Below are 21,680 nucleotides of genomic sequence, written 5' to 3'. Positions count from 1 at the left end.
TTCTCTCGGCCATTCTGTATTAAGGACTCAAACGAGGCAGAAGTCAATGCGGCTCTTCAGAGTATTAGACTGGTAGTGGGCAGAGACTTGGACAACCATATAGTGGAAGGTGATTCCCTCAATGTTATAAAATGGTTGGATGAGAGATCTTCTCATCCTTGGAGATTTTCAAAGTTTATTGAATAGATCCTAGATTGATTGGATGATCAGTCCAATTCAACCATGTCAGCAGATCGGTTTGCCCAGACGGGGTGTCTAGATAGGCACTAGAGATTTTTTATTTTCTTACACCTAGAGATTTGTAGTTGTGGTTGTGTTTTCCCTTCTTTACCTTGTACTCTTCGCCGCCTCGACCCCCTCAGTCGTGTGCTTGCCTTTCAAATGAAATCTCACCATTTCACTATAAATTTTGATTCAAAAATTTACATTTCAACAAAGAAGGGGAGAGGGAGGAAGTTCTTATCCTGCTAAATCTTCAATAGCAACTATGGCAATGTGGAAGGTCACTACTGACCTGGTGCAATGGTCTACACTGTTAGACCCTCTTAACAGAAAAAGTGGAATGACTTTTGATCACTCACCAAGGAAATGTTGTCTTTGAAGCTCAAGACTGACAATTATCGGACATAAGTGAAGAATCATGTGGGCATCCATGTTTTAGAATGATGATATTTAAAATGCAATATCTTCAAAATGTAGCCATCCCTTCACTACATAAACAGGATGGACAAAAATTGCCCTGTTAATACAATTTTCATTCACGGCCATAAATGGGCATGGATTGAACTAAATATACAATGGAATTGCTGATTTCAGCATTACAATGAGTTACCTATGAAAGATCGCTTGGGTGCCTACGCAAAAATGATTCACATTTTTCCATATGACTGGTTAGATAAATTTCCTACTGTAGTTAAAGAGAAACTCAGATAAAATGCTGAGTTGGATATTCCTGCTCATAGCCGTTGTAATCATAGTATAGCCTCTCTCCTTTAGCAATATCACGAATTGCTACCAGTAAGACTCTGCACTCACCATTTACATTGTACCTCACGCATTTAAGATTCTGCTTCTTCTTACCCTCCCTGCACCAAAATAATTACTTTTCAAGCACAACAGATCTAACATTCTCAATTTTTGTTGTTCTTGCTAGACACAATACTCAATTTCTTGACATGCAAGTTGCATTGGAGAAGTCAAACCTGTTGGTGAAGAAGACTGGGATGGAGATGTAGAATAAGTTCCTTCAAGGCATGTTAGAATTGTCACTTTCCATAGGATAAATTTTGTCCCCACCAAGTGAAAACAGGTGTGGACCGTGTTTCTACAAAATTGTCTCCAATATGTAATGAAGCTCAGTCTATTTCGCCATTAATAGTTTCTTAAAATAAATATATAAAACAAAAAAATAAATATATAAAACAAAAATACTGCATCTTGGGATTTTATGGCCTCTTCATAGGTTTAAGGATCGGGTTCTATGCTAAAGTCCATCATGGTGGAAATTTGAAGTGAATCTTTAGTTCGTTCTATAAGATAAACTATAAAATTAGGGGCATAGTTCCTTTCTCTTTTACTTCTAATTTTATTAGGTTCCTCATCATTAAACTGTTGTGGCTCTATTGAAGGTTCTAAAGATGTGTTAGAATCTATCAATTAGGGTCATGGTTCCTATTCTCAAAGAAGACTGCATCCCAAGATTCAATAATTGTATTGATCTCAAGTCATTGGTTCTATAACTAGAAACCTATAAGCTTTACTAGGGTTTACATATCCTAAGAATATAAATTCAATACTTCACTCCCAACTTCCTCTTTTCAGTTTAAGCACTTGAACAATTGCTCTAAAACCCCATTCTTTGACATAACCTAAGTTAGGTTTTCTATGCTTCCGAGTTAATAGGGAGTTTTTTTTTTTTCCTTTTGAATGATGATAATTTTATTTTTATGTATTTGACCATCTCGGTCTCCTTTCTTTAATGATTTTTTTACTATTAAAAAATGAAGATAATTTTATTAATTAGAGGAAGCCCATGACCAAGGTGGTCGGGAAGAGGAAATAACAATGATGAGAAAGATAACAAGATAGCAATCACGTTCCTAAGTCAAGGAGGCAAAAAAGTAAAACATCCCCAATCCCCAATCCCAAGTGAGAAACTCCAGCACAAGCAAGGCAATCTGCCTCTCCATTACCCGATCTTTGTACATGAGCATATCGGTGCGGATGAGTGAAATTTTCAGCGTATAATCTCTTTAAAAATCCTTTGCTGATTTTGATTATCCTTGTTATGTTTATGTTGATTTGGGAATGTGTGTTGCTGATTTTATTGAATTAAAACTTATTTTATGCTCCTAAATTCTCCAAAAGTAATCTGCGAACCCTAGGTTCGCACCAATTTGGTATCAGAGCCTAGGGTTTGCATGAATTGGTATCAGAGCCCAAAGCTCAGGTACGTACTATATTTCAGTTCCAAGTGTTTTGTAAAAGTCCCACTATAGTTGCCCTTGGTTATATACATGAGGTAGTTCATCGTGCGCCCTCTAGGTGTTCGATAAAATTGCTCTTAGAGTCTAGTTTATCTGTTCCCATCAATTTGGTATCCTTAGGCAAGAGTCGAGTCTCTTGTGCTGTTTCTAGGACGTAGGGTCTGTCCTAGGTCATTTAATTTTTGAATTGTACGGAAAATTTATTTAAAAAGAGAAAGAGACTAAGAAAGTCCCATAAGATACGAGGAAGGAGATGGCATGTTAGCCTAGAAAAGAAATAAAAAGCAAGTGAAAAAATAGTTAGGGGGGAAGGTAGTCAAAGAACTCCATCTCCCTCCTATGAACACCCTCTCTAGCAAGTTTGTCAGCCTCTCCATTAGCTGACCACCTTATGTGAATAAAGGATATCAAAGAGGATACAATTCTATCCTTAATTTCGTCAAATAAATCCGTAAATCTCCATGGAGCCATATGGGAACCTTGAAGCCACCTAATAACGTTAAGAGAGTCCCCTTCTATCTGTCCTAAGTCATTTATGTGTCAGTGACTTAGTATTATATCCTTTTGTTTTAGTTTAGGTGCCTTAATATCTTTCCAAAATCCGTAGGGTTGTCCTGCATATCGAGTTATCCATTTTCAACCATGGCGTATAGGGTCAAGATGGCAATACCCCACATCAGAAGCTAAGACGATTCAACCCCCAAGGGGCGTGGGAACAATGCACTCAGGCTAGGTTGGATCAACACTCAGACATGATAGTCTGGATTAGAGTTATCCTAGATCACATTAACAAACATCTTGGGCATAAGGCTCACAAGGATGTCATGACTCCTAGGAATACACGATCAGCTTATCCCCCTATGCAAGGCAAGGAGATGCGAAAGGGCCCTGATAAAGTTCCTTTTACCTCAACGATGACCAACCACAAGACCTCCGTAGATTAGACGAGTGCAAGACGTGGGCTTCTAGGGCCTAAACCACATGATAATACCATAAAATTTTCACATATGGTGAACCGAGTCACAAGGCATCAAACTGTCCATGTCGGGCATTTAATCCTCAAACCAATTTGGCAAAATCCGTATATGATGAGGATAGAAATGATCCCCATGATAGTGGTGTTCCACACGAGGGAACAAATGAGCAATCTCATAAGTATGAGCACAATGAATCAATATTTAATGGGGATCTTGTAAGGACGATTCGTGTGATCCAGTGCAGGATGTCAGTCCATTCACAGTCAAACTCCCAACACTGCCATGTATTCTCTTATAGTCAGGACTGCAAGGAGATTTGAGTCCATCGTTGTTATTGTTGATAGGTTCTCCAATGTGACTCATTTGATGTCGATTTGTATAGCTAGGATCTCTGATGTGTCTCATTTCTGGAGACTTTTATGGAGCAAAACATGGGCTATATTTCAATTTGACAGCATATACTACCCCCAATCAGACGAACGGGCGAAAGTGATAAGTCACAACTCAGGACATTAGTGGAAATGCTTAGCTAGTGAGGAATATTATTGATGTAAATTCATTTTATCCATGCCATTTGTGGCCACTCCATTCTACACGTCCTAGACGGTACCTCTATAATCTGTCCTGGAAAAGGCATTGCCAAGGCCGACACATTCGTTCATTGAATCGAGGAGATACATCGAGAGGTGTTAGAGAGCTTGCGACTGAGTATTGAGGAGAACGAGGTGGTGGCTAATCAGCTTCAGAGAGAGTACTTCTACAGCCTGTGGGTCCCTATTGACGACATTCCATCGATCCTACTGATTTGTGGTTTGGGGTCATCATCAACACCTAGAGATTTACCAGAGTTTACTACATCATTTCGTCACCTTCTGGAGTTTAAGCTATGGATGTTCAGATGACGGAGATCCACCATGGATTTCCCTGGAGATACCTCATTCGTTGGCGAAGACGTTGTTTGCCCAAGTGTTCGTGGTTGGATACAGTACAATTGCAGCGACTTCGCGGGGCTGTGATACATCATGTTGCAGACTTCTACTCGACGGAGTCGAGTTCTTTCCACAAGGAGGGAATTGATGTGATCTATTAGCCAGACTTATTTTAGTTAGTTTTTTTTTCATAAGAGATTTATTTAACTATTTTATTTGAGATTTATTTCTACTTTTAGTTATAATTTGTATCCTAGATTTGGGAATGTCCACATCATGATACGACCCACCTGCAAACTTACTATTTATTTTTATGTTTTTTGAATAGTCGACTTACTATTTATAGTATTCGCAGACTTACTAATAGTAATCGCGGACTTACTACTTATAGTAATCACAAACTTACCATTCATAGAAAGCACGGATTTACTATTTTTAGTAAGTGCCAAATCCCACGGCCCATATAAAAGACCAAAAGGAAGGAAGCCCTAGGAAGTTTTGAAAATTGTGAAAAACTCCTCCTTGGAAGCAAGGTATCTCCTCTTCTCTCTTTCTTCTCCCTCCTTCCTCTTTCCCATTCTCATCTCCAATCTTCTCTCTTCTTATGTCCTACATCTATTTTTCTCCCATTTCTTCTTTACCCTTCCCGGTTGGGTTTATAAACCAGTTCTTTTTTCCCCTTGTCTTTCTTTTCCTTGATCTTCTCTCCGTCTTTTCTTCATCTTGATCCTTTCTAGATCGTGATCTTCCTTTATTTTCACAATCTTCAACGTTACTTGAACGTGATCTTTCTTTCCTTGTATTGGCTAAGATTATTAATTCTTTCTCTTGTTCTAGCTTTCTCCCATTCTTCTCCCGGGCATTTCCTACTACAGACAATCAAGGCTAGACATCCGGCACGTCATTCCCAGTATGGAACATGGTATGGATGATTGAAATTTTCAGCATAGAATCTCTTTAAAAACCCTTTGTTGATTTTGATTATTCTGGTTATGTTTATGTTGATCTGAGAATGTAGGTTGCTGATTTTATTGAATTAAAACTTACTTTATGCTCCTAAATTCTTCAAAAGTAACCTGTAAACCCTAGGTTTGCACCAATTTGGTATAAGAGCCTAGATATGCATTATCAAGGCTTTGAAGTCCAAAGTCATGAAGAAATGGGGACTGTAAATTCTTAAAAAGTTTACATTCTAACTTTTCAACATTCTCAACTCAACTCAACTCAACTAAGCCTTTGTCCCAAACTAGTTGGGGTCGGCTAATGAATCCTTTAGAAAATTTTCATGAAGAAGGTGAAAGAATCTACCCGGCTCAAATTGACTAAGTCTAATCCTGACACTAGTTGGATTCGTTTACATGGATCATTTTCTTCCATTCTCTCCTATACAAGGTCATGTTCTTTGTTATGTTCATAACCATAAAGTCTTTTCCCGCTGTTTCTACCCAAGTTGTTTTCAGTTTGCCCATACCTATTTTTACTCCATCAACTTGACACGAGTCACTTCTTCTCACTGGAGCATCCAAAGGCCTACGTTGGATATGCCCAAACCATCTTAAGCGATGCTCTCTCATCTTCTCCTCAATTGGTGCCAACCCCACCTTTTTACGAATGTCTTCATTTTTAATTCTAACTTTCCACCATTACTATAGAAAATTTTGCAAGGCCCCAATTGTGGATCCAAATAAATAAATGGTGTGAACCCATTAAAATCAGTTAGCCGTAATGAAATAGGAGTGTAAAGTCTTAAAAGGCTTTACATTTCAATTTTTACTATTATGCCAAGAAGTTTGTGGGTTGAGTTGTGGATCCAAATAAACAAACATTATGGGCATATCTATGGCGAGGAGCATAAATGATTGAATTAGATCATGCAAATAGGTGGGTCATACTATGCTTGCATATTTTAGTCATATTCCAAGAAACAAGGGCATGTTCCCTATTTTATATTTGATGAGAGGATTTTGGTCATTTTAATTACATGAGGGTATTTTAATCATTTTTCATAAAATAAGGGTATTTTCATTATTTCCTATGAGATAGAGCATTTTGGTTATTTTCTATGACACAAGGATATTTTAGGGTCTATTGCTTTCTATGATTTTGTTCTATTTTTCTAATTTTCCATGAGATATGGATATTTTGATCATTTTTAATAAGACAAGGGCATTTTTGTCATGTTCATGGCATAGGAATTTTTTCCATTTTTAGGATTTTTTTACTCTCCCATTTCCATGAGATAAGAGTATTATGGTCATTTTTAATTAGATAAGAGTATTTTGATGATGCAGGAGTATTTTATTTTATTTTTTTCCAATTTTAGTAATTTTCCTTTTTTCTCATTTTCCCATTAGATAAGAGTATTTTTGGGCATTTTCCATGATATAACGGCATTTTGGTCCATTTTCCATAATATAGGGGTATTTTAGATATATTTTTCTTTTTTTATAATTGTTTTTCTTATTTTCCATGATATAAGGGCATTTTGGTTAGATAATGACATTTTGGTCGTTTCCCATGATTTTTTTTTTTTTTTTTTTTTGACATAGGGAATCCCCACCCATTTAGGGCTAGACTAATCCCTACAGATGCATGCAATCACCTGTAAACCACGTATCACAGTTATTTCCCATGATATATATATATATATATATATATATATATATATATATAGAGAGAGAGAGAGAGTAAACAATTCCTGAGATGGCGCTAGCGCTAGCTTATATGAGGTGGCGCTCACAAAACATATGGGGGGCCACTTTGTTTGGATGATCCAAAACATTCATTTGATAGGCCCTCACATAGATAGGTTGCCCACAAAAAATCAAGTCCATAGGATCATCCTAACCCTTCCATTTGTGGAGGTTTAGATTTATGGAGGTTTATACCCATCCATTTTAAGCTCCACAAATGGAAGGGTTAAGATGATCCTATGAAGTTGATCTTTTGTGGGCACCCTATCTATGTGAGGGCCTATCAAATGAATGCTTTGGATCATCCAAACAAAGTGGGGCCCCTATGTTTTGTGAGCGCCACCTCATTTAAGGTAGCGCTAGCACCACCTCAGGAACCCTTTTCTCATATATATATATATATGAGAAAAGTGTAGCTACACATACGTGTAGCTACACTTAGCTACACCGACGGCTTAAAATACAGTGGGCCCCACATTGTTTGGGTGATGCAAACCATTCATTTGATGGGCCCTCACATAGATAGGGTGTGCCCAAAAATTCAGCTTCATAGGATCATCCCAACCCTACGATTTGTGGAGGCAAAAATGGACGTGTAAAAACCTTCACAAATCTGTCCATTTTTGCCTCCACAGTTTGAAGGGTTGAGATCATCCAATGGAGCTGATTTTTTGGGCAGACCCTATCAATGTGAGGGCCTATCAAATGAATGGTTCGGATCACCCAAACAATGTGGGCCCACTGTATTTTAAGCCGTCGGTGTAGCTAAGTTAGCTACACGTATGTGTAACTCTATATATAGAGTTAAGTGAAGCTACACATACGTGTAGCTAACTTAGCTACACCGACGGCTTAAAATACAGTGGGCCCACATTGTTTGGGTGATCCGAACCATTCATTTGATAGGCCCTCACATTTATAGGGTGTGCCCAAAAAATCAGCTCCATTGGATGATCTCAACCCTTCAAAATGTGGAGGCAAAAATGGACAGATTTGTGAAGGTTTTTACACGTCCATTTTTGCCTCCACAAATCGTAGGGTTGGGATGATCCTATGGAGCTGATTTTTTGGGCACACCCTATCTATGTGAGGGCCCATCAAATGAATGGTTTGCATCACCCAAACAATGTGGGGCCCACTGTATTTTAAGCCGTCGGTGTAGCTAAGTGTAGCTACACGTTTGTGTAGCTACACTTTTCTTATATATATATATATATATATATATATATATATATATATATGGGTATTTCAAGATTGTTTACAATTTTTAAGTTTTAAAACTTTTTCTAATATCTTCAATTTTTTCTCATTTTCAATGAGATAAGGGTGTTTTTGTCATTTTCCACAACATAAGAGTATTTTAAGATTTTTTCCTTTTAAGGATTTTTTTCTAATTTTTTCCAATTTCTCATGACGAGTATTTTATAAAAAAATTTCTTTTTAGAATTTTTTCCAATTTTCTATTTTTTATCTCGTTTTCATGAGACAAAGGTATGTTGGTTATTTTCATGAGAGGGGAAGAGCTGCCCATTACAACTTTGAAGTTCTACATGCTTAAGAAAGATTCTCGAGTGGGCATCTTAACAAGAGAAAGGGATTTTGGTGGAATTTCTAGGCTTCCAGACTTTCCAACCAACTCGGGTTTTTGAAGTGGAAGCTAAAAGTCTGTGGGACTAATGAAAGTCCTCCCGAGTTTCCCAAAGTCCAACACGACTAACCCCCTTATAATTATTATTTTTTTCTTTATGCGACATCATTTTATTGTGACGTATAAGATGCAAAAAATCATGAATTATTCCTACATTTTCAAATAATTTAGGAAGGAGGTATTCACCACCTCTATTAGACCTAAGAGACTTAATCTTAGTTCCACATTTATCTTCCACTTTAGTTTATAAGTTTAAATTTTTTTTTAACTTCATCTTTAAAACTTAAAAGATAAATATAAAATAACTTAGAAAGCTATTAATAAATGTGACAATACTTTTACCTCCTCTAATGGGAGTATTATGTAAGTCATATACATTGCTAGATATAAGTTGCAGTAAGGTAGTAGTTCTTTCTACACTGGCAAAAGGTTATGTAATTATTTTAGTTTGCAAACATATCTTATATTTATCCATCACATTTTTATCAATTAAGTGTTAAATTTAATTTTACCGTGTCATTCATTTTCCTAGAACTAACATGCTCTAAGCGATCGTGCCATAAAGAAATAGAATCAATTATGTAGGCCGAAACATTTACTTTATTGATATTCATCTTGAACATACCCTCATATAAATAACCCTTCCCTAAAAGATTTCACCCTTGGAAAGAATAAAATGGTTTGATTCAAATACAAGTTTAAAACCATTCTTGTTCAGGAATGCGACCAGATACAAGACTTTTTCTAACATCTAATACATGATAAACATCGGTTAGAGTAAGGAGTTTCTTGGAGGTGAATTTTATTTCTACTTTTCCTTTCCCCTTGACTTCAGCAATTGAAGCATTTCCGATAAAGTGAACACTTCTATCTTCGACTGGAGCATATATGGAGAAAATGCTCGTCTTTACAAACATGTCTTGCAGTACATAAGCCAATCCACCACACATCTTCATCTTTGAGGAAATTAACCCCGCATATCGCAGCTATGAACTTCTCTTTGTTTTCTTGTGCAATAGATTGCTTCTTAAAAAGTTCACACTCGTTCTTACTGGCTTCCTAAAATGGAAAAACAAACCTTTTTATTTCTTGTCCGTGTCAGAGCTGTTGCCTTCATGTCGGTGTTTATTCCAATTTCCTTCCAAGATTGAGGAGGTTTAGTTCATTTCTCATTTTCTATCACATGTACTTTGGAGTCGTGAAATTTGCACTCGTCTTTACTGTTTCAAAGTCTAGACTCTTACAATTGGGTATTGAGTCAAATCTTCAAGATATATCTCCTCCTTTTGTGTTTAAGATTTCTTCTAATACCTTTCCACAACGGTGGAATCAATGATAGAAGAGATGATAAAAGTATCATCAAGATTGAGATCTTGTTGATGAATTTGATTGATGATATGTTGGATCTCGTGAAGGAGACCAATACTCATCTTATTATCAATCATTTTATAATTCAAAAAATGACTTACAACGAATTTCATGCTTCCGACATTCTCCTGTGAGAATTTCACCTCCAATGCCTTTCAAAGTTCGTTTGTTGATCCTTTTGCTATGATAAATGTCAAAGAGGTCATCTAACATTGCATTGAGGATATGGCATTTGCATAAGTAATTGTCTGGTCTCACTTGAGTCATTGATTCGTAGTCACGTTCTCGTGCTTTGGGCGTAGTAAGAACATAGGTGACTTTTAGAGTGGTGGTGATGAAGTGCACCTTCTTTTGCCATCTTTTGAAATTTTCATTGTCCAATAACTCAAGATATACGAAATCTTGAGTCATTGTTTGATAGATTGAAGCGCCATGAAAAATCTCGGAAAAAAATTGTCTTAAGATTGTTGGTGAAGAAGATTGTGGTCGATGGAGATGTAGAATAAGATGCTTCAAGGAGTGTTACAATTGTCGCTTTCCTTAAGACAATTTTTGACTCTAGTAATTGAAGAACAAGTGTGCACCAGGTTTCCATGAAATTGCTTCTAAGAAATAATGGCGTCCAGTCCCAATTGACTAATGTCTATTGGCGTAACTCACCAACGATAATAGATTCGAATCAAATAACACAAAAAGAACGAATAAAAAAGACCTCCAAAATCTCTATAAATCACACATTTCGTGTTGTGAATTCATAATGTGTTTGAAATGCTGAATTGACAGTCTTTTTTAGACTTACAAGTAGCTTTTCACCCCGAACATGCCTGATCAGTATGGAAGCAAATTGCTGTTAGATCACGACTCAGACCCAAATCAACTCCATATCACCCACCTTTGGCTAGATTAAAACACCGATATGCCACGCTATGGTCATTATACAGTCGGATCATGATCTGGTCGTTATTTAACCATTGTATCGAGACTGATCGTCAACTTGCAATTCAGATTGATCCCGGTCATTGTTACCCGTCTGGTCACAATCTTGTGGTCCAGATCGCACCCACTCAAGTCTCAATAGTTGACACTCATCCAGGCACAATCCTGTGGTCTAAATCGCACCCATCTGTGATGAATCAGCATACGTGATCGTATGATCAGATTAACCAATCAAGATCAATCATGATAATGATAAACAGCCCAAATCAACCTATGAAAAATTTAAGGCACCTAATCATAACTCATGACGATGTGTACGTGCAAAGTGCGCCTCTAGTGCCCTACAGCCCACTGCCTCTTCCCCTACTCCGCACGTGTGCGGAGTTGCAAACTGCGTTGCACCGTCCTATGCCCCAACATGCAAAACTTAATTTAAATAAAGCAAGAACAAGAGCAAGGAGTGAGAAATGATTTATAAGCTCCTCTCCTCCCAAGTGTGGGACAAAACTTTTAGTCCCCACAAGCCTTTTGCAAAAAAACACTTCAAAACCCCATTTTCAAAAAAGCAAAACTACTATTTTATTTTTATTTATTTTGAAAATATTTTCCAACAAAAACAGGAAAACTTGGACCATAGGGCCGCGTGAATATAGGAAGACAACATCCAATACATGAGGTAATTATGTGGAGAAAGTATATGCGGGACAGAACACTGATCTACGCATGGATGACAATCAGTAATAATAATGGCAATGATTATGACATGATAATTTAGATAGGATAGACTTACGGAGTGTAATTGTTGATGCCATTAATGAAGCGTGCAATATTTCCACATTTATCGGGGCAAATAACTAGACTCTCAGACGAATTGGTTGATAAAAGAAGCGTCATCATACTATCACAATCATCATCTTCCCTGTTCTTGATGTAATCAACATCACCGGTATATTCGGTGATTAGTGTTAAATCCTTTATGTATCCATCAGCCTCTACAGTGAAACTGCACGAAACAATAAATTTTATTTAATTTGCATCCATCAGTGAAGACTGATAACATGCAGACTAAACCATGAATCCAAGATTGAATATACCCTTCACATGAATCAAAAACTACTACAAGTGGAGGCCATGCTCCTTTTTTGCACATGTTTATGCAAAGTTCTAATGTTTCTGTATCTTCTTTAGAGAGAACCTAAAAGAATAACAGACATGAAAGAATTAATAACATTATAAGAAGGTGAAGGAAAAAGCATGCATTTTCGCAAGACAAGAAAGAAAACTCCAAACCTGCATGCCACCCTTTTCAAATATGGCCCGATTAGCAGACCTAGGAGCCATGCCAGGTGCATAAGTGAGCTCACTGCTGTACACCATTCTCAATGCTGTTAAGGCAGTGGCAAGGGAACCCATCTGTTCTAGCCTCCGCACAGGATCTTCCGTTGGATTAAATGGCAATAACCTCCTCCTCTTCTTACACATAACTAATGGCATGGAACGCCTCCTGCGTTTCCTACCATCTAAGACAAAATGAGGGAAAAGAGCATATGAATCAAGCATTGACACAAGATGCAAGTAACAAGTAATAAATATAGAAACAATAGTGAAGAAATATCAAGGTTATATGGAAAAACTGCAGCATTAGCCCTTTTTGTCGAGGTCATGCAGTTGCTTTTATTCTCAAGTGAAACTACTAGGGAAACTTGCTCATAGAGCAAGGTCTGGAAACACATCAAAGAGAAATAAAACCATTCAAAAAAATGATGTGAAGAGTTGTAAGACTTTAAATTTTATTCAGAAAGCACAAAACTGCACAGAAGTTAATGATGGCTAATAATACAAGTAGAGAATTTATAGATGCTTCCAGGCACTATGCGACATTCTGCAAGTGTTGGTGATTCAAGAGCACAAGTTGTACTCCATAATGTACCAAAACGAATAATGAAGTAGAAAAGGTAACATGTGCCACTACAAGGGTCTTTCACAGTGATGAACACGAATACTCCAGAATATAGGAAACTATAAGATTAACAAGCACAAACGGAATGTTCCACCACTGACCGAAGACGGGTAAAAAAAGCAAACGATAGAAGTTTCAAAAAAGATTTGAGACAATTGATTGCAGGCGTGATGAATTCTGACAAAAACAGAATGTTCCACCACTGACCCAAGACGAGTAAGAAAAGCAAATGATGGAAGTTTTGAAAAAGATTTTAGACAATTGACTGTAGGAGTGATGACTTATGACATGGATAATGGCAACGATGCAGTTGGGTCATTACACTGGACAATGGGGGAGTATCTAACAAAACCCAAGATCGTTGCTTCATTGACTTCAGTTACGATCGGTGTGTAGGTTTTTATGTACTTTGTAGAAATGAATCTTTGGTACACGAGACCTAAGATGTACAAGGAACTAGATTATTTCCATAAAATTAGAATCAAGTGTTCTACACAATTTGGATTGCAAAGTAAAAATGAGAACTGGAAAAGGTAATCTCCTTTTGAAGCTGCATATGATATATAACATTAAGTGGCAATTATGTTGTACGAGTACAGGTACAATTGCTATAATTTAAAAGGTACAGAGATTCGAACTCGGTAATAGGACTGACGAATTTGACAAAATATTCTAATCAAATTTTAAAAAAGTTGCATACATTTGTATAATAATGGATTATAAAACAGGTAGTTTGATAAGTTATCTGCATGAAATGCTTTATTTTCCATGGAAAAGCTATCCAATGCTTGATTTTCCATAGGAAAGCTCTGTTGAGATGGGAAAAACCTATTGCAAATTTTTGTTCTGTGCAATTACAAGGAAAGAAGTATGCTTCAGTGTTGAGAGCCAGCCCTCTATGGGGCAAGAATGTCAGCGCCCATCTTATGGTTTGTTGAATTTAAATTTTGACGGTTCTAGTTTTGGAAATCCTGGTTTGGCTGGCATAGGTGGCATTCTAAGGGACTGAAGGGGTGAAGTCATTTGGGCTTTTTCTGGGCCCATCAGGATAGCAGATCCCAATGAGGCTGAGGTTCATGCAGTCTAAAGAATGGCAGATCCCAATGAGTGCTTTGACTGTGTGATTGTGGACGGTGATTCCCTCAATGTCATTAGGTGGCTTAGAGGATTTCTTGGTTCCACATTGGTAATTCGCTCAGTTTTTTGACAAGATCTTTGATTAAATTGATGGTTCGTCAATTATCTTCATGCATGTCAGAAGATCAGCCAAGGATATTGCTGATTGTCTAGCTAGGCAAACAAGCAATCTAACACACAAAAATCCGCATTAAAAAAGGAAAAAAAAAATAACAAATAAAAAAAGGGGGAAAAAAGATAGGCAAACAAGCAATCTTTAACAAACAAAAATGAAGGAAAAAATCCAATATAGCCTTATAAACAAGATTTCTAAATCCATAAATTTAAAATAAAAATTACAAAACAAGAAGAAAAAAAAATACCTTGAGAAGATCCACATTTCTGCTCTGGATCCAATCCCTTCTCGATCCGAAAAAAGTCCACGATCTTCGTTTGCATGAGCGGAAACCCTAATTCCCATAAAAAAAATAAACTAAATCAATCAAAATTTCAGCTCAACAAAAAAGAAAAATCTAAATTTTAAAAATAAAAATTTAAAAAAAAAAAAAAACCTACTTCTTACTCGTTTCTGCCTAGAACAGCTAGGGCAAAACCAGGATCCTAACGGAACCCTAACGACAATCGGTCTCAAACAATACAAATGAAATCCCTTATCACATTTATCACACAACAAAATCTCTTCCCCTCCTTCACCGGACCCACATTCCTCGCACTTAACGTCTCCGAAATCATTAACGACTGAATATTCCTCACTGATGACGGAATATTCCGCCTTCAGCATTATCTCCGTTAGGGATTTGAATTTTTTGGATGGATGAGATGACGGAGAGCAGAGGCAACGGGGAGCCTCCGTTCTTTTTCTGACGGAGCCATTGAAGGGGAAGAGATTCTGCTCCGTTACGTTTGACGGAGGCATCGGGGTGAGGGTAGAATTGTTATTTTGGAGATATTGGAGGTGGATTTGGTTTTTTGGTTTTGGTTTGGTGGGAATTTTTTTATTTTTATTTTTTTGGTTTTTTGGTAGGAGGAAGACGAAGGAGAGGAGGCCGGGGGGAGGAATTTGAGGAGAAGGTGCAATTAGATGACGTGGCATGTGCTTTGGCGCCGCGCTAAATTGCGCGCGTAAGCACACATCGCACCTTTCGAAGTCATGGATTTTCCGAGTTGTGGTTCGACCGTTCGAGACACGTTTTTATTCATCCTCGGGTGTGAATGTAGTTAAATCAGTAACGAGAGGTGATGATATTTTCACCCCCAACCCCCTGTAGGATAACGGGCCCCACTCTTAGGGTTAAAGTACGCCCTCAATTCACGTTAAAACTTAACAGTTGGGTGCATTATCCTACAAGGGGGCGAAAAAATCATGTCCCTTCATCTAGGGCTACAATTTGGATTATTGTGTTTTGATAACTGCACTAACTCACCTTCTGTTTTAGGGATTTGCTAGTGTCCATCGCAAAAGGTATTTCACGAATGCTCTGTTGCATCTAACAGCAGCCGCAGAGGCTCACTTTTATTGCCTTTTGCGATAGACGCTAGCAAATCCCTCTCTTTTATTATTTATCTAGCTCATAGTCAGCAAAACTATAGTTATCAGAACAGAGTTTTTTTTTTACTTTTTTGAAAAAAAACGTGTTTTATTGGTGTGCCGTTTAACACTGTTTAAATCTTTTATGGTTCTTTTTTTTGTTAAAAACATTTTAAACAAGTTTAAAATGCGTTAAAATTTTGCCATTTACAAAATATAGTAGGTTAAAGTTGGAAAGTTGTCCAAAAAAACGCGTTTAATACATCTAAAATGTGTTTTAAACGTGTTTAAAATGTTTTTAAGTTTTTTTCGCCCTAAAAGTTTTAAACAGAGTATTAAACGGCACACCGATAAAACGCGTTTCAAATAACGTTTTGCTAAGTGCTAACTATGATCTAGCTGTCAAACCAGATACAATTCCCAAAATGCTCTCATAAGCCAATTGAAAAAGATGAGAAACAGTGAGTTAGTGCAAGTATCAAACACATGGTAGTGCCAACATCAGTAACCTCTCTCTAATTAACGACTTTCCATTTTCAAGTGAACAGAGAATTACTAGAAATGCGTGCTTCTTTTCTTTTTTTTGAAAAGTACAGTGGGACACACCTCTTAGGTTGATCCAAACCGTTCGTTTGATGGACCACAGCGTAAATAGATTGTATCCATATATCATTCCATATGACGATCTTAACCCTTCAATCTGTAGAGGTTTCTACAATGTGAAGTCCTTTTCAGATCTGAGGGTTAAGATCATCCTATGGAGATGATTTATGGTGTACGGCTTATTTACATGGTGGCCCATCAAAGGCACGATTAGGAATTTAGGATCATCCTATGAAGTGGGCCTCATTGTAGGAGTTCACGTGAACACACCATATAAAACCTCTAAGAAGGGAATGTGGCCTTGCCCCTTCAAATCAATCCAATCTGTTTCTTTTTCACATAAGACCATCAATGGTTTTCCCGAGAATTTATATATGGTCTGTGAGTGTGAAGTCCAGTATTTTTCAAAGAGAACTGTGGAGCCCACTTCATAGGATGATCCAAACCGTTCATTTGCCTTATCACAACGTAAATAGGTTGTACCCTGTAAATCTACACGTAGGATGATCCTAACCCTCCGATCTATAGAGGGTTTGATCATCCTATATAGATGATTTATGGGGTACAGGAGTACAGCTTATTGTGTATTGTGTCATGTTTTGAACGGTTTGGATCATCCTACAAAGAGGGCCTGCAGTACTTTGTTGAAAAACAGTGGGCTTCACACGCACACAGCATATAAAATCTCTAGTTTTCCATTCTTGAAAAAACTATCTATTGTTTTCTAATTTCCAAAAGAACACCTGTTGTTCATTTGTTTTTAAATGATACGTGAAATGACCACCTTCCTTGTATCCACATATATTCCGGCAGCTGATTTTGCAGCTGAATTTGACTTTTTTTTAAAAAAGGAACTACGCTATGACCGAAAGACTCCTATTTTTCAACCTAAATCTTAGCTTCCTATTATAATACCCTATTAATCTCATTGGGTTTTCACCGAAAACATTTCTTCTCTTAAGTTAGGGGTGCAACTTGGGTTGGGCTCAACCCGAACCCGATGGGTTCAACCCGATTTTGGCTCAAGTTGGGTTGGCATTTTCTCGGGTTGAGTTGGGTCAGGATTGGAAAAGGCCAACCCGATTTAATTTCGGGTTGGGTTAGGGTTGAGGTCTTGGCAACCCGACACGACCCGAACCTTACGTTCGTCCTCTAATTTTTTTTCATGTTTTTCTTAGGATTATATTTTTTTTCTTGTATTTTTCTGTTTGGCCCTAAATGAAACCGAATCCAACCCAGCTCAACCCGAACCTAACCTGACCCGACTTGGAGGCAAGTTGGGTTAGGGTTGACCATTCTCAACCCGAGGCTCGGGTTGGGGTTGATGGAATGCTATCTCGGGTCCAACCCGAACCGAGTTGCACCCCTACCTTAAGCGTACCTTCAATTCTCCATTTAGATCTGACAATTGGATTGGGTGTGTGGTACATTAGGTAGTTTGGATAGGTTAGCAACTGAGCTAGATTGAGCATGTGGGGTTTCCATCTTGATCTCTTTCCTCGTGTCGTTTGGATTGCATTTTTTAGTTCGCAGAATTATGCCTAGAATTTTTGGCGCAGATAGAAACCCGCTGTTCTCTCTCCCATTTGTTGTTTTTCTAGCGTTTCTTCTCTGCATCCCTTTTCCATTCAAATTTCTTTTTGCTTTAGTTTTGTTTGATCTTTACTCGGTTTTTATGGGGTTTCATCTTTACTCGGTTTTTATGGGGTTTCATCTCTGCAAATATGCGTTTCTATTAGGATCTTCTCGCATTTTATAAGCTTCTCTCTTATTCGTTTCCATACAAATAAATCTACAATGGGGTGCTGTAGAAAGTCGAGGGAAATGGGTTGTTTAAGAAGCCATAGAAACCCATCTCACGAACTCATCTCACGAAGATGGTGAGGAAGGCGAGGGAGAATAATACAAATGAGAAGAAGATGCTTTTGATTGCAAAAAAGCCAAGTCTCAAACTGGTGGAAAAATTCAGAAACCCTGACTCTCAATACATATGCTTAAATCTAATGCTTACCTGAATTGACATTCCCTTTATTGGGGTAATTGGAATGGGAGTGGAATTTGATACCAATACCGATTCTTGATTCCTGTAATCCAAAAGCATGCTAAGTGTTCTATATAGACCTCTTAAGAGGATAATTGTAATCATCCAAGAACTAGAGAAATTCCTAATTTTGTCGTGGTATCAGAGCAGGTCGATCGGACCTAGCACAATCTATCAAGCTTTGTTCTCCAGCGGACGGCCGATCAAGTAATTGGTCATTCACAGGCCACAATAAGCCTTTAGTTTTATTTTCTCTCTCTTTTCTACTTCCTTGTTCTCTTCAAGTCTCTTCATCTCTAAAAACCTACATGTAACACCATCTCCAAAGTACTTTAGATCTACAAAAACTAAATCCAAAAGTTCCCATCGTGAATCTGAAAATTAAGGTTCGTTTTCCTGTTTTACTGGTTCTGTCATTCTTAGTCCCAGTGACTTTCGCGATCTTCGACGCTCCTTTCATGGACGTGCACAATAAATCAACCTCTCAAGGCTCAAATCAGGCACCAAGATGGGCTCAAGATGTAGTTGATCTAGGAAGAACAAGCCTCTACCAAGAGCCCTCTTTAAGTATCTCATTATGTGAAAAACTCTAATGAGAGGTACTTGGGAGCTCATGAACTGACTCACTACACCAACTGCAAATGAAATATCTAGACGAGTCACTGTCAAATAGATTAAATTTTCAACTAATATCCTATACCTGCTTTAAAGTATAAAAGTTTAAATAACGCCTTCTCCAACAGCTTAAGCTTTTGGAGTAATTGGTAGTTACACATGGTATCAGAGCAAAGGTCTTGAGTTCAAATCTCCTTGATGGCAAAAAATCTACATGCAATGGTCAACCGAAAAGTGGGAACACTTATAAATCATAGGAACTGCTCGATGCTGGTTCCATGGCTTCTCATTCATTAATAGTAGAGTCCAAAAAGTGAGAGGAGTGTTCTATGATGCGCCTGCAATTAACAAATTTAGCATCCCGTCAAGAGCCACACTGTAGGAGGCTTATACAACCCCTGTACAGCCTTTAGACATCCTTGCTGACAGGCCTCCGTAGAAGAAATTCAAATGGGCAAACAGCACTCCCTCTTTTTTTCTTCACACCCCTTCTTTTTAATCTAATATGCTATCCAAAGATTAATAATTGCACCCGTTGCTTATAATTTTTCCAAAATCTTCTCCCTTGCAGTTTTTAACCCCTTCATTCACTTAGAAGCCACCACCTCGCCTATCTAAAACCCTAAATTTGATATTTGCACACTCCTCCTTATCCTAAGTGACCCCCCTATAATTTGATATTCACACCCGTAAACAAAAAAAGAAGAATTTTTGCACCGCCAAAGTCCAGTGTTGTTTCACTTTTTCAAGATTGACGATATTTGTCATCACTAGCACAATCGCTAGTTTTCGCACATCTTTCTTCTTTTCAATCCTAAGTTTCCATCATTAATCTATTTTAGTTGAGGTGTCTCACTCAAGGTGTGTGCCTGAAAATAGTGCTCTACTCAATTGAGGTGGCTCGGTTCATTGACGTGCGTGCTTGAAAGGGTAGTTTCAAATTCCCATGAGAATTGGTATTCTACTCAATTGAGGTGCCTCTGTTCATTGACGTGCGTGCTTGAGAGGGTAGTTTCAAATTCCCATGAGAATTGGTATTCTAAAACCGACCGTGTTATCTTGCCCATCGAGGCCTATTCTTATGATGATCGGTATTCTAAAACCAACCCATGTTGTCTTACCCATCGAAGCTTGGTCCATAGTGACCCATTCTTACGAGGATTGGTATTCAAAACCGACCCCATAAATACTCGCCCATCGAGGCTTGGGTCTCGTCTAAGCCATTGAGACTATATCATGTTATGATCTGTCTCTTGACGACCATCAACACGCGACGTCTTCACAATCAGCATCAACTCTCATAATCGACAACAACGTCGGTCACCATCATCAAAGGATCTCTATCTTCAACTTTCTACAATGTGCATTTGGTGGATTTTGATTACATTTGTAATTTGGGGAATTCTACTGTATTGAGAATTTTATTAACCCACATATGTTTGAGGGGATATATTAGAAAATATCAGATCCATTCAAATCTAACCGTTGGATTGGGTGTGTGGTAGATTAGGTAGTTTGGATAGATTAACAACCTAGCTATATTTAGTATGTGGGAAGTCAATCTTGATCTCTTTCCTCTCTTATAAACAATCCCTTGTTATCTCTATCTAGTGTTGCATATTGTTCCATGGAGCTAAGGTTCAAAGGAAAAACAAGTGTCTCCATGACTCTACCACTATATACAAACACTCTCAGGGTTAACTTCAATCATTCAAGAATTAGTGAAATTCCAAACTTTGTCACCCCTACTTTCAGATGAAAGATATAGGAAAATTTAAGTGTTTTTATTTTTATTTTATTTTATTTTTTTTGAGAGAGAGAGAGAGATAACATATGTTTTTCTTTTTGGATAACATAAGCATGCCTGTGACCTCCTTACAAGATCAAAGATGATTGGTCCAAAGCCCGTGGCCACTCCACTGCGCCCTCAACAATCTATTAGGAGATAGTTAATATTTTGGTGATGCCCTCAAAGATGGATTGGTATTTCGAAGCATTGTGGATACTCCACAATACCTTGCATTTGTAAGATCCTTGTAAATCAAGCCAGTCAATATATGCACAAACTGCATTATGGAAGCTATTTAAAGGACTGCTACATTAAGGAAGCTATTAATGATGTACTTATGTATGTAAAAGAGAAACAATCTCAACAACATCAAGAAAACGCTCTAGCCATGTTTGTCTTAGATTTTGAGAGCTGATCGAGTCCAAAACAGTATTATTGGGCCGCATCGGGGAATGTTGCTCAAAATTTAAACGTTAATTTTGAGCATAATAATCACTTGTGGATCTACAATCCGTTCTCAAAATCCAAAACAAACAGGGCCTTAGTGTGGTGGAGCAATAAATAAATAAAATGTACCAACGTCTAGTGTAGAAACAGAATACATGTGGTAATGGCAATTGTCACAGCTAGAGTTCAATGCATATATGACATAGTTATGGCATTGGTATAACCGTTGCAACCTATGATTATATAAGGAAGTGATAAAATGCCCTTGGCTATATGTTTAAATCTTGTTCCTGCCATCAAAACATATTCAAGTGAGGAATGATAGAATGAAGTGCGGCATACAAAAACCAGCTACAAGGGCGCTCCAATTGGTCCAATCTTAAGGGTGCCCTTGGAGCTGGTTTTTGCAAGGGTGAACTTCAGTCTATCATTCCTCAAAAAGTGGAACGTTTAAATCCCTTTCAAAACCCCAGGTGGTTTGATACGGGACCAAAGTGCATTTATAACTTGTAAAAGTCAAAGA

The 21,680-nt window shown here is 37.7% G+C and overlaps 1 protein-coding gene across 2 annotated transcripts; it reads right to left on the bottom strand.

The window, feature by feature from the left end:
* Positions 1-751: 751 nt before the first annotated feature.
* Positions 752-15,262, bottom strand: LOC143877457 (putative Histone-lysine N-methyltransferase ATXR5). 2 transcript variants are annotated; one of them, XM_077379497.1, is made up of 6 exons: positions 14,690-15,252; positions 14,497-14,583; positions 12,328-12,557; positions 12,132-12,232; positions 11,828-12,040; positions 752-1,085 (listed from the first exon to the last, which is right to left on the bottom strand). In XM_077379497.1, the coding sequence occupies exons 1-6, from the start codon at positions 15,225-15,227 to the stop codon at positions 926-928; spliced, it is 1,329 nt and encodes a 442-aa protein (XP_077235612.1). In that variant the 5' UTR covers positions 15,228-15,252; the 3' UTR covers positions 752-925. The 2 variants fall into 2 exon arrangements, with proteins under 2 accessions (XP_077235612.1, XP_077235613.1); XM_077379498.1 differs by lacking the exon at positions 752-1,085 and adding an exon at positions 10,801-11,224 and having other exon boundaries at positions 14,690-15,262.
* Positions 15,263-21,680: the final 6,418 nt, after the last annotated feature.

This window comes from Tasmannia lanceolata, unplaced genomic scaffold (assembly GCF_043159265.1).
Source record: "Tasmannia lanceolata isolate RefF3 unplaced genomic scaffold, GAP_Taslan_0.1 ptg000005l, whole genome shotgun sequence".
NCBI classification, from domain to species: Eukaryota; Viridiplantae; Streptophyta; class Magnoliopsida; order Canellales; family Winteraceae; genus Tasmannia; species Tasmannia lanceolata.
The sequence above is the reverse complement of the archived record's forward strand: the minus strand, read 5'-3'. Positions and strand labels throughout refer to the sequence as shown.